This window comes from Aplidium turbinatum, chromosome 12 (assembly GCF_918807975.1).
Source record: "Aplidium turbinatum chromosome 12, kaAplTurb1.1, whole genome shotgun sequence".
NCBI lineage: Eukaryota > Metazoa > Chordata > Ascidiacea > Aplousobranchia > Polyclinidae > Aplidium > Aplidium turbinatum.
The window spans coordinates 20,740,351-20,758,356 of NC_137483.1; the positions used below are offsets into that span (position 1 = coordinate 20,740,351).

Below are 18,006 nucleotides of genomic sequence, written 5' to 3' on the forward strand. Positions count from 1 at the left end.
TGTGTCACTGATAGCAGGATTCACCTTTTTGTATTTTGCCGATACATCGCTTTGAAATCATAGTCGAGATTTGTCTCTTAATGTTGGGTGGGTGATTGGACTGGGCATGGATGTAAATTGGATCATTATTGGGTTTTCTATAAGGCCAGAATTTACCAGATAGCAAATTCAAAGTGACGTCAAGAAAATCAGTTTCAATTAGACCAGTATCCACAGTAATATTTAAGCCATGTTGTTTAAATAATTGAATGACATTCTTTCTCAAACGATCAATCTTAGGGCCGGATAAATTACGCAAAATAGCCAGACCATCATCACGATATAAGCCAAGCATGTCTCTGTCAACAATAGCAGAAAGTTCGTTCAAAAGAAACAAGCCGACCAACTCACAAATCTCAGCACCATCAAATGAGCCCATTGTAACGTCAAACAAACCATCTTTCTTAGCCCAAGTTTCACCACCATCAAAAAGCAACGATTTCCTAGCATGGAAAATTGTTTGTATGATACAATCATCCAAATCCATAAATGGTTTGGCAAACTCAATTGCTTTACACAAAAGTTCCTCCGTAATGGATGGGTAAAAATCAACAATGTCAAATTTCATAAAGGTGCATTGACGTTAAGATGGAATAGCCTTAAACCAGGATAACACAGAGTCTGTGTTTTTCCATTGATTCAGTCGTGATGCATCACGTAAACCATTAACGTAAATATAACGTAAATATTACGTTTTGTTCGATAAATTTATAACGTTCGATAAATGTCTTGTAGGCCTATAATACGAAACAATACGATAAATACGTACATAAATACGTATATAATACGATAAATACGAAACCGAAAGATAAACCCGAAGAAGACGATTTTAGCAACTTTTTTGATATACCATTCTTGGGAAAAGATTCGGTAAGATTTTCAAAAAATCTAGCTAAAATTGTCAAAAAGAAATTTGATTGTGACATTTACCCTGTTTATAGAACGTTCAAAGTAGGCAGATATTTTCAGCTGAAGTCGCCTACGCCCTTTGCTTTATGTTCTAATGTCGTTTATAAATTCAGTTGTTTGCGTGATGCAAGCCTGACATACATCGGTATTTCAACAAAACATTTATCGACTAGAGCTGGGGAACACCTGAATTTGAATTCTATACAGAAAAGCGCAATTAAAGATCACATTTTTTCATGTACAGAATGCCAAAATAACGTTTCTATCAAGCAGTTTGAGATCATGTCTAGAGGCAGGTCTGAGTATCAAACTAAGATCTTGGAAGCCCTGTACATAAAACGTCACAATCCACTTTTAAACAGACAATTGTATGCTTGCGGCTCGTCTTTCTTGCTCTCTGTATTTTAAAATTAGTTTTTTCGCACCTTGCCTTTTTACCATATCATGTGACCTGTTTAACACCTTTTGATGCAGTTACCTTTGATTCTCGTGGAGCCTATATCGTTTAGTTTGAGCTAGTCAGAAGTACTGTGCAGTTTTTTGTCTTTTTCTGTTTATAGATTTAGTTAACCATTGTATTTTTTTCAGATGTAGTTAATTTGTATGTATGTTATTCCTGAAGAGGACATCTTGTGATGTCGAAAACGTTCGATACTTAATTTGTTGCGTAGTTTTATGTTTATGTAAATGTAATAAACTTGAAGATGCTAAACTTGATCACGTTGCTCGGCTTCGTATGCCTATGACTCATATTCAATGGTGGCTAAAAAGAACTGGATTAAACATAAGAAATGCTAGAAGCGGTCACAGCAACAGAGCATTGGCACAACACATCTTCAATGAAAATAGAAGAGTTAAAATATAACAAATGCATCAGGTTTACAACGCAGTTTTTTTTCGCACAGTATGAAGGAACACATTTCTATGAATTTACTGTCAATCGGAGTTAGATGTAAAACTTAGACAAACGTGGCAAAAATAGGTTAAGCATTGCTCCGGAGCGCCCTCAGATGCCGAACCGATGTAACAAAGACAAAAAGCTAAAATGAAAAGCAGTGGATCTCAGATTGTCGAGATTTGAAAATGGGAAATGCGCTTGTTCCTAAAATATAAGTTAAATTTATTGCAGAAAAGATTAGATCGTTTCGACAAGTTTAAAAAGGCACAAAAATATAACGTATAATTCAACACAAAAGGATTGTCATGTATCATAACAGTGTTGCCAGATGGGGAATGTTGTTGGGGAAAAAACTTGGAAAACTTAAAACGGGACCTGAAATAAGTCAAGACCTTTTTTTTAACTTACACGATGAAATTGGCGGAAAAACTGTCTCAAAACAAGTGAAGATCTTTGCATTGTTTTACTGAGATCACGCTCAGCCTGGCAGAAGTAGTCCTGGATTCGACGTTTCATGGAAAAGTCTAGGTGAAATAAAGTTGTGTCTAGGACGTTTGCCGTGGAGAAATTCATCCGGCGGAGTCTGGCAACACTGTGCTGCAGCAATGAAGTGACGCAACTAAATTAATATTTTCAGCTTCCACAGAGTTTCTAGCTTGTAAATTCCGTCTTTCCTACATTGATCATATTATGTGGAATGCTCATATGTGACATATCCTCATATGTTAAATCAATGTAAAAAAATACAGAGTATACGAGCAAAATTTTTCTCAGGAACCAGCAAAATGTAACTCAATCTAATATACTTTACTAGTTCGCTGCACAATAGAGGCAAATGCCCTTTAAAGTCTGCAAAATTAATGCGTGATAATTGCAATGAGATTTCCTCAAAACGATTCCAACAACATCACCAAGTTTTCAGCTTACAAAATTTGTTATTCTTTAAACTTTGAACATTTAGCACGTTTGAAAGTTATCACCATTTGTTTGGACAAGACATCGACAGAGAGAAAAGTTAGAGAAGCTTCTATAGTGATTATTTTCTTTGATAGAAAACCGAGATCTGGTCCGACCTCTCAAAAAGGTTGGTTCCAACAGGACTGTGAAATCTGCATGATATCCAAGTGACGAGGTACAGCGTGGGTGCAGAGATGATAAAATTATTGTGACTAAAGCAAAGCATTGTGACTAAATGCAGTTCAATTTCGAAAACTGAAAAACCTCAAGAAGTCACTTCCGAAGGCATAGGCCTCCCTTCTAACACCGCCAATATGTTGTCAATGACCATCTGCATTATTCCAACCCTTGTACGAACAGTACAGCTCCCCATATGTGGAGTGACTATGACGTTAGGGAGCTGTAACAGAACGTGATCCTTTGGCAAAGGTTCAGGGCTGGTCACATCCAACGCAGCAGATCGGATCTCACCAGTTTGCAAAGACTCGACTAAAGCATCTTGATCGACGGTTTCGCCTGTAAAATTTACAGCATATGGGGAGCTTTTATACAACAAATACACACTTGAAAACTTCATCTCGATTAAGGCTACGGCATATTGCACGTTCTTGTAACCAAAAGACAGCTACATGAAAGATTTCTATTAAAATAAGTTTCAGTCATCATGAACTGATCAGGTATTTTTTACGGTTTGAAAATGAAATTTCTAAATTAAAAGTCGATTTCCCAGCATTCACATGACCTGTATATGTTTCTAAAAAAAGTTTTCTTTTCGACATCACATTAGCGTTTGGTGACGTTGTTACAAAAAAAAAAAAAAAAAACTGATTCAAGCTCTCGTGGCCGCATTCGACAAGTTGTCCCTGAGCCAAGTAGATACGTATTTTACTCATTAACCAACGGTTTCCATAAAAGTGCATGGGAGGCAACAACCTGTTGCACTCACAATGAAATGATGATGAGGTCATAAGGTGTACCAGTCAAAATGATGACGGCTACTCGGCTAGTTGCCAATACCGTACTCGTTCAATGATGTAAAGATTTCCTTTGAAACTTAGATATCGTTTGAAAAAAAAGGTCTATGAATTTTCATGGAATGGCAATACGTCCGGTGTTTCTTCACAGTACTTAGCCAACCGTGTGCTTACCACAAGTTAAACATTACTGCTTGTTACAGTTGAGATAAAACTATAACAGACAATCTTTGCACAAGTTCGCATGATGAACACGTGGAAGCAGCTATACAGAATAGTAAGTCAACATCCCAGACGGCGAATTAGTCGTATTTGTTACAGCGATTCAACGTCTGCAGACGTTGATTCAATCTAAAAAACGACTGATTTGCCGTCTGGGATAGCACTTGGCAATAACGAAATTGTGTCTACCACCATGGTAGCAATGCACAATTGCACATGATGTGCTTTCGAACTATTCTTCTTGTGAGAGCCTGCACAGTAGGGTGGAGTGAAAAATTTTTTTTCTCTCAAATCAAAAAAGAGGGGTTCTAAAAACTTGTCATTTGACCCAAAATCACCATTAAAACTGATTTTGGGGTGTGGCACTTTTAATTGGCCGTGCCACCCGACCCTAGGGGTCGCGACGAGGTCAAATTTCATGAAATCCGCATAACTTTACAACCGTACATGCTAGAAACTTGAAATTGGTCTTAAAAGATTCAAAAATTACATGTTTCTATCTGCTCTAAAAGCAACTTTAACCATAAATGCAACAGAAAATGATTTAAATGAAAAAAACTGATATTTTATCATTTCGCTCTCAACCATAATAAGTATGTACTGTGTGCATTGTGGAATCGTCCATTTTAGAATCTATTACATAGGGGAACAACATAGACTATATTTCAAAATCCATTCACAATCACAATCAATCCTGGAAGAGCACTATGTCATTGTAGGAGAACCAGGCGAGTATTATTTGACCCATGTCACACCTGAGGATGGGAAAGGAAGAACAACTGCAAATACCGTCAATGATGCCATAAAGTACACTGAACTGGGCGACAAACTTGCAGTTGTAGGAACTGATGGTACGGCAGCAATGACCGGATCATACAATGGCTTAATCAGAGCATTGGAAAAGAAGGTAGAACATCCAATGCAGTGGGTGATACTGATATGCCTTCTACACTGCCATTGCGACATGTGCTTGTTGCTATAGACGGGACAACACATAATACTTTCTAAGGAAAGATTGGATCAAAACTAAGTGGTTGTGTTTCGAATTGGCCAATTCAAAAATTCAAACCAATTTCCAACCAGAACTTTCCATTATTGCCCAATAAGGTTGTCGCTAACCTCAGCATAGACCAGCATTATGCTTACAGGATTTGTTGGGAAACTCTCCTTGGTCATGTGGATGATGATTTAGCAATGTTGGAGATAAGGGCAATTTTCCACTCGAGGTGGCTCACACTTGCATGCAGAATCCTGCGGTATTATACTTCAATATCAAAGCCGTCCGCAAACCGGCATACTTTGGCTGAATTTTGCTTAAAGGTATATATATACTTCCACATGGTTTCAAATCAAGCACAAAGATAAAATATCTGATGGGCCAAAGACTCTGTTCGATCTTGTCCAGAGTTGAATCGTACAGTTTCCGTCCAAAAAAGTTAGGGGAATTTTGTTAAAGGTTGTGCAAAGAAATGCATTCTTTGCACATCCGGAGAATATTCTGGTGGGACGGCAGTAAAGAAATTTGCAGAATTGCTGTGAACAAAATATTGGCGATGAGAGGATGTTTACAGCAACATGGAGTCAACATTTCACCGAATGACAACTTTGAAGGAGGTGACCTGGAACAATCAGATGAGAAGACTGGTACAAATGTTAGTTCCAGTGTGCGTTGGTTTCTTGTCCCTAAAATCAACATCAAGGCGAAGGAGTATTACAAGCTTATCAATCTAAATGACCCTGGGATTTGTGAACCTCCACTGATCAAAGCTCTAAGTCGATCCCCACTTGAGGAGATTTGAGATAGTCCATTGCGCCTTCAGCATCCTTGTTCAGCAAAGAGTTGAACGGCACATAAAGTTGGTGACAGATGCATCATCCTCTGTAGCAAGGTATGACAGGCGTGACAGTTTGATCAGGTAGAAAATTAAATCTAGACGTCTGATGAAACGCTTTGACACAGAGAAACAATTGCTTCATGAACATTGAACAGGCATAGAATACTGAGCAGTGACCATACAGAGTTACTTATTGTTGCTGTACCTTTGAGTTTCATACAATTTGGGTAGAGAGGTAACTCTTTTAAACCATAAACAGACATAACTCAGCAACAACATTACATTTAACATTATAAAAAGCAAAAAGCGAACGTTTTCGGCTAGTCATACAGTCCTTTTCAAGCCTATAAGAAAAATACATTTTAAAAGAAATGCTAAAGAATCATACAGTATCACAGCAAAAATATGGTCAAATCTAAACATTTGAGAAACTGCCTCGCTCACACAAATTCATAACTTAAAATTACACAGCACAACGGGTCAAGTATTTGAGAGGTAAAATTAATTAATTGTTCAGAAAATTTTCTTTTCGCTTTTTGTTTTTTATAATGTTAAATGTAGTGTTGTTGCTGAGTTATGTCTGTTTATGGCTTTGAGTTTCAGTTCATCAACATGCCTGAAGTGTCAAATGGCTGTGTTCTATATTCTTGACTGGGCTATACATTCATTTACAACTTTAGGTCAAGAAATTTGTTTAATTCCCACTCTCCTATTTCTAAAAGTGCTTTTTTTTGCATGTATTTCATCAACTCACAATGCTTGATGCTTGTTTAATACAAATATCAGTTTTTTTTTGATAAAACGTTTTCTGTTGCACTTAGGGTAAAAATTGCTCTTAGAGCAGATAGAAACATGTAGCTTCTGAATCTTTTAAGACCAATTTCAAGTTTCTAGCATGTACGGTTGTAAAGTTATGCGGATTTCATGAAATTTGACCCCGTCGCGACCCCTAGGGTCGGGTGGCACGGCCAATTAAAAGTGCCACACCCCAAAATCAATTTTAATGGTGATTTTGGGTCAAATGACAAGTTTTTAGAACCCCTCTTTTTTGATTTGAGAGAAAAAAATTTTTTCACTTCACCCTACTGCACAGATGTAAGGAATTACACGATTTGGTTCGACCTGTTAAAATTCGCCCTTTTGATATTGTTTCAACGTCTGCAGATGGCATACCATGCGGAAAAACAAGACAACGCATTAGATGTGAGATTCCAAATAGCATTTAATCCGTCATTTTTACATTGATTTGACGTCTGCAGACGTTGAATCAATGTAAAAATGACGGACTTTGCTGTTTGGGATGTGCTGCCCTTGAGCTTCAAGACTATCACAAGTCCAACGAAATCCCTGGCTGTTGTCAACAGCACTGGTTGTTGTACTCAGGCCATGTTGGTTGGTTAGATTTGAAATTTAAGTCAACAAGATAGGGGGCTGCTACACAACTCGCTTCTTCTTTAACACCTCCGCAATTAACTCTCGCATAACAAGTCATGAAAAATTTCCAGCAAAGAAAACTGCATATCAGTGAGGTACCGAAAAATCACTCAACGCCAACCGTACCTCGGGAAATGTTGATAAAAACACTTGATGACTTCATCAGCTTGAATTGAGCAGCACCGAACATTTTCTTTGTTTCTGAAGTCAAGCAAACTACCATCATTACGTAGTCGCACAGTGGTAGCATGTCACTGAGGCTTTCATGGTAAGTTGCTCCGATTGCTTCCTCGTCTGCGGCAGATCTGCCAAGCAACAATCATGCTAGAAGTGAAACAGTAACTTTAAATACAACTTATGAAGAAACAAGCAAAACATAATGGTTGCGATTTTCTTGATTTGCTTAACATAGAAAAAAAAGTCACTCTGTTCCCTCAAATACAGGGAGCAAGTAAGCCCAGCCAATTACGATTGTACATTTTGTTCGTAGGATTCACGGTTCCTTTCATCATTTATAAAATATTATAGCTACGTAGCTCATAGCTACCCAAGCTGTGATAAACCGTTGAACGTAATTGGTGAAGGAAAGGCGATATATCAATCGCCCAAACATATCTAACCTTCTACTTCGGTTGTGATAACGAACTTTCATGTTGAACGCTCTTGCTCTTGTCGCCACCGCATACCCGATCCTTCCCATACCCACAATGCCAAGTGTGGATGAATGAACGTCCATGGCTTCTGAGTTGTGTGACGTAGACATTATCTCAGGCGACTTAGCTATCGCCAGCGCTGTAAATATTACACTTCATTTAATTGATTTACCTAATTTGTAGCCGTTAAAATTTAACGTGTTCATCATTGAAAAGTTAGAAAACTGAAGATTTTATCAAAATTGATAGTGATTGTTGTGTTTGTAAAACGTAAAACATACCCAGAGTACAAAATCGGTCACTTTTACATTGATTCTACGTCTGCAGACGTTGAATTAGTGTAAAAATGACGGATTTTGTAGTCTGGGAAATCCCATAAAGCGGGCTGCTTTCATGCAATGCAAATGAACAAAAAGAAGACAATTTGTTTAAACAGCACGTTTGCCTTGTTGCTGTCAGAGGCAAACCTCAACATGTGCTACACTGCCAGAACAATCGATGAACAAACTTTCTGGTAACAATAAATTTGTTTTCTTTGCAAGCAATTTGGCATTTAGGCTATTTTGAAAAAAGTGACTAAGCATAAAATTTGCATTTAAAGTGTCTAAAACTTGTACGACGTTGACAAGCGTCGTTTACAACTGCATAAAATGTTTGAAGAATAACATGCAACCAACTCGAGGGGATTTTCCGAAATACTATCAGTTGCAAAAAAAAGAAGAAATTTTTTTTTATATAAATTAACCTTTCATAAACATGACGGCTCTTATTTTTTGATGGTACCCAGGCTTATGCCCGGTTGTTGAAGATTTAGATTAAGTGGGCGAGAAGGCAAGGAAGTCAACCTACGTGTCCACCTTCAGGCATGCCTTTCAGTCTCCTGCCAAAGACATGCTCTTGAGCGATGTTGATGTTAAACCGGCGCTCTTTCCAATCAGGGCTTTCACAACTCGTCATACAGACAACATTGTGAAGCAGTAGCAGATGCTGCACAATGCACAAGGTAGTTCAAAGAAAATAAGTCCGGACTACACCGCTTCAGAAACCACTAATCATACCGTTAATCAGATCTCTGCCTGCAGCCATCAAGAGAAGCATTCCCAGGTCTGCCACCGATTCAGTTAAAACATTAGGACTGTTGGATAGCTTCACACCAAAGGAGCGCACCATGCCAACATCAACGTGGTTGTATCCCACACCACTGATTGCTATGATCTTCAGGTTAGGAAGCTTATTCAAAAGTTCTGAAGTGATCTGAATTCGAAACAGCAATAAAAGAAACCTTTGACTAATTTTCATTACGGCATAGTTTAAATATAACAACGCATTGTACATACAATAAATGATATCAACATTAGAAAGAGTGCTCAATGCCAAGCATGAAAGACAAGCAGAGCGAAATAAATCAAATATAGTTGATACTCTCCTGATAACCATAATACCCTGTTTTAGCTTTATTGGGATCTCCTAAAAAGGTTCTCATTCAAATATATTTAATGTATTTCAAATACATTCTGTTTGAATAAAACCCTTCTGAGGACCCCAATAACGGTGAAACAGGCTGTTAAAGAAAGTAGCAACTAAATTTAGTACAGAATAGGTTGCTTCAGCTAAGCAGAGACATACAAAAGTTAATATGCTTAAATAGACTGAATAAGGCCACACAAGCAACAGCCAAAGACAAGGATTTTGTACGCATGCTAAATGACGGAGACGCTTGAAAGACTATGATTGCTACCGTCTGTATCGGTATATGAATAGACATGGACGTATAGCATAATGCAAGAACAGAAATAGATCATATCTTTAGGCCAAGATGTTTATCTCAAGTCTATAAAGCTAAACGCGAAAAATTTGGTAGCCAGGAAATGAGCTGCACGTTTAGTCGATAAATTTTCTAGCTAATATTTATTTTAGATTTCTGCTGATTACTGTAACAAGTCATCACAGAGATTTAATGTGGGAAAACAAAATATACTTTGTGGCAAAGGCAACAGAGGATATACACAATTACACAAACAGGTTAAAATGAAAAAAAAATATGAACAAAAATGTTATTTTGATAACACTAGAAATTTAGGTGGGCAGAGAAGGGCATTTTCGAATAGTTGAGGATTTAAATCTATTTTAGAATAATTATATCGAATCCGCATCGATAAAGATTGGCCAAATAAAGTCAAGATTTTGTTTGGTGCACAAATTATGCTCATTAAAACGTGAAGCAATTGCTGCGTTGCGTTAATAGCTTGTAGTTAGCTCTGCACTGAAAACTAATAATGTGGAGACTCACGCAAAACAGTCGCTGTTTAAATACTCTGCGATTAACAGCGCGACATCCACTAACAGGATTTTACTCTGCTCCCGTTGATACAACACATTCTATGATTCATTTAAACGAAGTGAAACAAAGTGAAAACGGTTTTCCATGCCTCCAAACTCCTTTATTTTTCCTGTGACCAAGCATGGCTACCAGAACGTCTTTCCGGCAGCCAAAATTTAAAAAATCGTGTTTTTGCGACAACTCAGGTAATAACAAAGCCCTGAAAAATATTTACAGTTGCATTTAAACGCACTGCTTCCCAAGTAGTGGTAGCTAGTTAACGAAAGTTTTGATTGAGCGTATTTCTCGTCGGCGTGTGGAAGACTTTGCCTTATTCGTGAAAAAAAGTAGCGAATGCGAGTGAAGAGAAAAAAGTTTGATACAGAAACGCGAGTGGCGAAGAAAAGTTGCCAATATCAACAGAGTGGAGGATAGTTGGCTTGTGGAAGCCGGCAACCAAACAACGCCTTCGGGCAGTTTCCGAGGCCATTTATTGAAATGGCCATCGCCGCCGAGAGCTTAGGGGCCTGGTTTTCCTATTGATTTACCGTACCTGCCAACGTACCACATAACAAAGACGGGTTTTGTTATCTAGGGTGTCACTCAAGTAAAATGTGGATTAATTTAGGTGTTGAGGTGTTGGTAAACCAAACGATTATCGCACCAATGGCTGACGCAGCGGTATTGACCAGACAGACCAAATACTATGTATTGCATCACGACAAATTAACAATATTACATTAACTAGTAAAACCGTATGTTGGCTGATGCTACTTGTTTCACTTGCGGTTCTCCCGAAAGTCATGTTTCAACGTTTTTAGAAGCAAACGTAGTTTTAATGGGAAGCCTGTTCAAACCAAATATTTACATAAAATTTTGTACGTTTCTTGTAAAGTAAAATAGTCTAGCATTATAAATTTTCCTGACGTTGCGCTAAAGTTACAAGCTATGAAGAATCGCCGCTAATCAGTCAGCACCTTGCAAGTACAGGATGACGTTAAGTCAAGCACCGAAATCGTCAATTTACGGTACACCACATGTCAGGTCAGCAAATGCTTTGCATGAACGTATACTCGTATAGGCGTTCAAAAATATATTTTAATTTGCTTTTTACTTTTTGCTAAATTATTTAAACCCAATTTGCAAAGAACCAAAACATTCTAATTGATACGTAATGATAATCTAGAATCCCCTAATGATGAAGATTGTGATTGTTCGTTCTTTGAAGATATCAGTCAGCTCCTCTCAAACTTTTACTCTCAAGAATTAGCTAAAAAAATGCAAAATTGCATCAACTGAATAGAATAAAACTGCTGAAGAAATTCCAGGTTATATAAAGCAGAAATTCCGGACAAATACACGCAACTCCTAAACATGATTATTACAGTTCTGCTGGGAAAACCGCAAAACTGGAAATTGCGATGCCAATCAGCGTGTGAGCGCTTGTACAGCTACCCAGACAGCAAATTAGTTGTTTTTCACATTGATGTAATGTAAAAAAGATTTACTGTTCTGTCTGGGGTATTAGTTGGTGCTGCTCTCGCACAGTTTACCAGCGATGAATAACGTAAACGTGACGTGAAAAAAAAAGATACATGAGGTATCCTATGTAGAATTCGAATTATTTGATTTGTTTAGGTTTCGAACCCACTATCCTGAATTGCCCATTCCTAGGTGGTAAATAAAAGTCCAATTAATTACATTAGGTTTGTTGCTTTATTTAGTTTAAACATGGATATCAACAATAAAAAATACCGGTACGAACTTTTGGCTTTCCGAACATGTCGATTATTCCAACAATGTCATTGGAATACTTTGTAGAATTTTCTTTGAAGTCTTTTTCATCTACAATTGTGAAATGTTGAGAAATCAACTTCGCACGACTGGAAGAAATACCGTTCTCTTCTGCTAATTGACAAAGGATTGACGGTTTCAACATTTTGTTCTTTAACATTTCTATACCACTCTAAGCAACTGAATCTAAAATTACAAATGGAACTATTACACGCGACTGTAATTACAACGTCATAACCATAGCCATTGGACGCGCAGCTGAGTAGCAGAGACGCTTGCTTGCCATTCCGAAGGACGTCGGTTCGAAACTAACTGTAAACACACGACCATGTCTTAGCAAAACAGTTTATGACGTCCTTGAAGAGGGGCATGTCGGATTCCTCATATTTACCAACGCTCGGTACAAATGTTCAACAACCTGGCATAAGCCTGGATTCGAAGGCAAAGACAATTAATGCATAGAAATTAAATAAATTACAAGCAACACTGTAGGCTACAATATTCACCAATGAAACAGTTTCGGCGTATACCAAATGGTTCTCATTTTGAGAAGACTGCAATAAAAATTCAACTAAAATCAGCAAATTTTCATGGTTGTTGGTGGCACGAAAAATCTCACCTAATCTTCAGTAAACGGTGCTGAACCAAATCACAGATGCAATTGGTGCAAATAACAAGATGCATTTCGTCATTTCAATGAAACTCGAAGCAAACAAAGGAAAAACATCAATAAAACGTTAGGAAGGTTTGAATTTTCTGGCTAACATCAAATAAGTTGGATTTTGTATAAGTTTATTTGCTTTTTTGTAACATCTGATTAAAATCTTTGTTGAAATCGATTATCGGTTGTTAAATCACTGTGAAATAGTAAAAACATTTTTCTTAACTTATTGCAAATCAGATGCAGCATTATAGCCTACCAAGACAAGCAACTAAACGAAAATGCATAGTAATCTGTGTAAGAATGCTTATTTCTACATGCACAAAATTTAAAACCGATTGATACGCATACATTTGGTTGCATTATTTAACTGTTGAACGTTTTTTTCAGTACATCTTAATACAGCTTATATCGTGAACAAATATCTTGTTCTCATTAAAAGGATTGATAAAAAACAAGACAAAAATCAGATTAAAAAAAAAACAAACTTCAAAATTACAACACCAAAAAAGCAATTTTAAAAACTTGGCAGAAAATAAATCGTTGCATAACACATACTGCAAAAATGACAACGATATAGGAACCAGGGCTGGGGAGCCGGAGCTGGAGCCTGGAGCGTTGGAGCCAAGCATTTTCTTTGGAGCCGGAGCTGGAGTCTTTTTAAACATTTCTTGTGGAGCCGGAGCTGGAGCTACAAAATATTTATCAGCTCCTGCTCCAGACTAGCAAAAAGCACAACAAAAGTCAACAAGAGTGTGGCTTCCCTTGTTTTTCATTCAGCTTAAATCTGAAATGTGTGTTTATATTTTTTAACAAAATTTTAAGCGCTGCAGTGCAGACTTCTAAACCAGTGGTTCTCAACCGCCGGTCCTCGGACCGGTGCCGGTCTGTGTAATTTTTTTGCCGGTCCGCAGAAGATTTTACTTTCTGCAAAGCTTATTTTAATGTGGAGTCATTAGCCTATTGTGAAATTGTGATCGCACTGTGAAACATGCACAGCTGTAGGCCTAAAACTGACATATCTCCATGTAAAATTGTTTGATAACAAAGGTGAACTTTTTGATGACCTAATTCTGTGCTGTTGATAATGTTTTTGTGACAAATTGCGTGTAGTTTTCAAAAAGTTTTGAAAGACAGGGTACATGACCAAATGGGGAATTTTATCCTTGATTTTGAAAAATTTCAAAGTTGTTGGAGGTGAAAATTTAGAATTAGATAAATTTGAAGTTCCGGGATAAAGTCAGGCCTGCAACTGAAATTTGCCAGAACCGGAGTTTGAGAAAGAAAAGATCTTGTTTTTCAAAGACAATGCGGAAAATAGCGCTTCGGAATGGAATGAGGACAAGCGAATTTGCTGTAGAAAATGCTGGTGAAATGGAGTGGTAAAAAAAGTAAAAAGAGGTGCTGAGCATTGTGAGTCAACACTTGAAAAAGTTGACTAACAATTTTGACAATCATTTTGCGTAACATGAAGATCCTCGACATGGAAACTTTTGGATAAACAATCCACGCATCGATGATGTCAACAAATACGACCTTAATCTTCGTGAAAAAGAAAGTCTGATTGAATTACAATATGTTGTGCTTCTACTTGGCAGTCCAGATTCGAAAAACGTCATTGTCACACTTCTGGTTATCTCTTGCAAACGAATTCGTGCCTAACTTTCAAAACAATCGAATTGATGGTAATTGTTTCAACTAGCCATTTAGAAACGACAATTCTTTTTCATCTCTAGCTTTAATAACAAAGCAAAGAAATCGCCTGGATGTCGAAACAGAGCTACGTGTTTTAGAAACATCTTTGATATCTCGTTTTCCTCACATAAGCTACAGGCAGCGTAACAGTAGCAAGTTTCCCACTGACATTGATTGTGTATGGAAATAAATTGATATTTTGCTGTTTGAGTTGATTGCTGTGTTATTCTAATTTTCGTCCTGAATACAAATCACATGCTAAAACCTTGCATTATGGTGCGCAACGACAATTTTGGTTAACAAAACGTTGCAAATATTCATTCTATTCACTACGACCTTTGGTTGCCGGTCCGCAAACATTTTTGAAAAAATTTGCCGGTCCCGCACTGTTGAAAGGTAAAGAACCACTGTTCTAAACCATTCCATCCTACTGTGACTAATGCTACAAAACACTCTTAATGGAGCCGGAGCGGAGCTGGAGCCGGAGCCGCTGTTTGAAAGTTTATAGCTCCGAAGCTGGAGCTAGTGGATGAATGCTTGATAGCTCCGGAGCTGGAGCCTATGCTTTTTTGCAGTGGCTCCCCAGCCCTGAATTAGGAACAACAGGCAGCTAGGCGCAGCATTTTCTTCTTTGGGCGTTTGGGTTGACTTTCACAACAAATTAATTGCATTGGTAATACAAACTCTTATTGTACCGAAGCCACTCAGTACGAGTATCACAAAAGCTTCGAAGTCAAATAGAAACCGTCCATATTTTTGTTATATACCGTACATGTTTTAATAATGCAATTTGCACACTGTATTCCGCTTATCAATTATTTAACGTAAATATAAACGTCATTCTACGTGATTGGTTTCTGAAAGTTTTTAATATGATCTGCAAAAAAATACAGTTCATTGACTGGGCTGCACTATGGTTTTAACTTTAAGAATGTCGAAGTTTGTCTTAAAAAGAATATCCTCAGTCGGATTTTGAACTGAACCCTGCTTCAGAAAAACTTTGAATCCGCCCAAAACATTTTTACCATTCTTAACAACTTTAACAAAATGAACATATAAGCAACATATAAAGTAAACCATGCACAAGATGTTCGTTTGTTACAATGAAAGTTTACAATCGTGGTTGTGCTATTGTGTACAATACATTTTAACTTTAAGAGCATACGCGATGTGCTTTTAGAAACTTGAAGTTTAAAAACTTCACCACAATGGCGATATAGTCGCAAAATCAAATTAATAAATAGTAAGAAACACAAATTACAGTTGAACATCAATGACTTAATAAAATTAACTGATTGAATTTGACGAAGCCATGGGTCTGTTGTAAACGTGACATTATGTTACTGCTGAAATAAATCATGGAGTTAGATCCCTATTTCACTTAAACGTGACATTGTGTTACCGTACTGCTGAAATAAATCATGGAGTTAGATCCCTGTTTCACCTTATTTCAATTTTTGATAAACATTTAGACCGAATCGCCACCACTACCCAAAGGTGGAAAAAGGCAGAGCCCATATACGACCCCTGGAGTGGCAAAGAAGGTTCACACAAGAAGATTAATAATAACACTACGAAGAGCTAAGAAATTTTTTAATTGCCTGAAAAATGACAGCCACAGCTGTCGCTCCAGGATCAGGATGAATGAGCAAGCTGGAGGCAACATAACTTGCTCTTCCGGCTCGAGCTTTCATCTTTGTTGTATCATCAGAAGCTTTTTGTACATCTGAAGCAGCAGAAGACAATGCCTTTGACAGCGATAAATTTTCTTTGATACTTCTATCAAACGATGCACTTGCGGCCACTAAAGCATCTAACATTGTCCTGTCTCCAGGTTCAGCCTTTCCATATTCAACAACCGTTGCCATACCAGCATCTAAGCACTTTTTCCATGTTTCCAAGCTTGCATCATTTGCAAATGAGGAAGCAGCTGTGAAAAATAAACTGTAAAGACCACCAGAAGCGCCTCCCATTGATTTCTCTGCACAGGCAGCTATATCGTGAAGCACATCATTAACATTTTTGCCTTTCCAGGAACTTAGTTTCGCTAGGACATCAGAAGATCCACGTTTTAAAGTCGTACCGCAATCACCATCACCAGAGGAAGTGTCCAGATCATTGAGATGATGTTCTTGGTCAAGCAATGCCTCACAAACAACATGAATACCTTTCAGAAAGTAATCCGATGCCGATATGTGTCTTTGTTGAACTTCAGAATTGAACAATTTTGCTTCAGAGCTTTGTTGCTTTGTGTCAACCAAATATTCATTCCTTCTTGAATTTTGAGATGTGATTGATGTTGAAACTCTAGGCCACCCAGGAGCTGTGGTATCAGCATCCAGGCATGTTGTTATAACATAGTTTAGTTTTATTATATTTACGTTAAATCCAGCCATGTCCAATGAAGTCATTAAATAACCTGAGTATGACCGTTGCACTTTCACACCTTTACTTTCCAGTAATTGAATAACTTTTTTCGCTAATATATGCATTTCCAGAGCAGATAATCCTCCAAGATTGTTCATAGTTATGGCAACACTGTCATTAGTTTCCAGGTTTAATCGACTGACATTTCCTTTCTTTGTCATGTGATCAATCATAGTTGTTACAGTCTCATCCGCTGACAATAGTTGCATTCTTTTAACTCCCGCTTCTCCATGAGCACCAAGCCCCAGCTCCATTTCTCTTTTACCGAGCTGAAAAGAACTGCCTGCTCCAGGAATTGAACACCCGGATAAGCTAACACCAATTGTACCCATGTTATTAGTTGCTGCTTCTGCAATTTCCAAAATCTTGCCCAATGACTTTCCTTCTTCAGCCAATGCTCCAGCAATTTTCATGATGTTGACAATTCCCACTAAGCCACGTCGACCAGCAGTTTTATCACTGCTCTCCAATGCACAATCTTCACCTACCACTAACATTTTAACAATATGGCCACGAGCTTTAGCTCTTTCAGAAGCTATTCCAAAATTCAGCCTATCTCCAGTGTAGTTAGCAACTATCAATATAGTTCCAGAAGGAGATGAGGTAGCCTCAATTGCAGTTAAAATGTCCGCAGGAGGTGGTGATGCAAAAATTGATCCCGCAACTGCAGCAGTTAACATTCCCTTACCAACAAACCCTGCTGCAAATGGTTCATGACCTGAACCACCACCACTAATCAAAGAAACTTTTCCACTCTTACAGAATGCAGAAGCGTCTTCTCGAATGATCACTCGATGCCCCTTGATTTTTTGCAGACCTGGATTTTGCATCGCAATGCTCTCCAACATTTCATCAACACAATCAGTCACATTATTAACAAACATTCGATTGGTTCGAGACATGTTGTCAACAGTATTTTGAAAAAATACAATACTAGCCTACTGTATTGTACAGTATCTGAAAAAGAATGGACTGCATGAAAGCAAATAACATGTTGTATCCCTACCTTTTGATAGTAGGCTATCTCCTTTTTATAGCTTAACAAATAAAAACCTTTACAGATTAAATTGGAAAAATGAAGTCTGGAGCAGCCAGTTTCGACCGCTTTTAGATTTTGACCTGTCATAGCTTTGACGCTGTACCTATTTGAGTTGTCATACTACTATGACTACTTGAGTTTTCTTAACA

General features: G+C 37.7%; 2 protein-coding genes across 2 annotated transcripts; both read right to left on the reverse strand.

Moving 5' to 3' along the window:
* Positions 1-1,284: 1,284 nt before the first annotated feature.
* Positions 1,285-12,216, reverse strand: LOC145780974 (glyoxylate/hydroxypyruvate reductase B-like). The gene is made up of 5 exons (XM_082592663.1): positions 12,007-12,216; positions 8,980-9,175; positions 7,889-8,060; positions 7,395-7,573; positions 1,285-3,319 (listed from the first exon to the last, which is right to left on the reverse strand). The coding sequence occupies exons 1-5, from the start codon at positions 12,193-12,195 to the stop codon at positions 3,069-3,071; spliced, it is 987 nt and encodes a 328-aa protein (XP_082448789.1). The 5' UTR covers positions 12,196-12,216; the 3' UTR covers positions 1,285-3,068.
* Positions 12,217-15,962: 3,746 nt separating this feature from the next.
* Positions 15,963-17,720, reverse strand: LOC145781199 (triokinase/FMN cyclase-like). Its single transcript, XM_082592977.1, has one exon. The coding sequence runs from the start codon at positions 17,718-17,720 to the stop codon at positions 15,963-15,965; it is 1,758 nt and encodes a 585-aa protein (XP_082449103.1).
* Between the last annotated feature and the right edge of the window lie 286 nt (positions 17,721-18,006).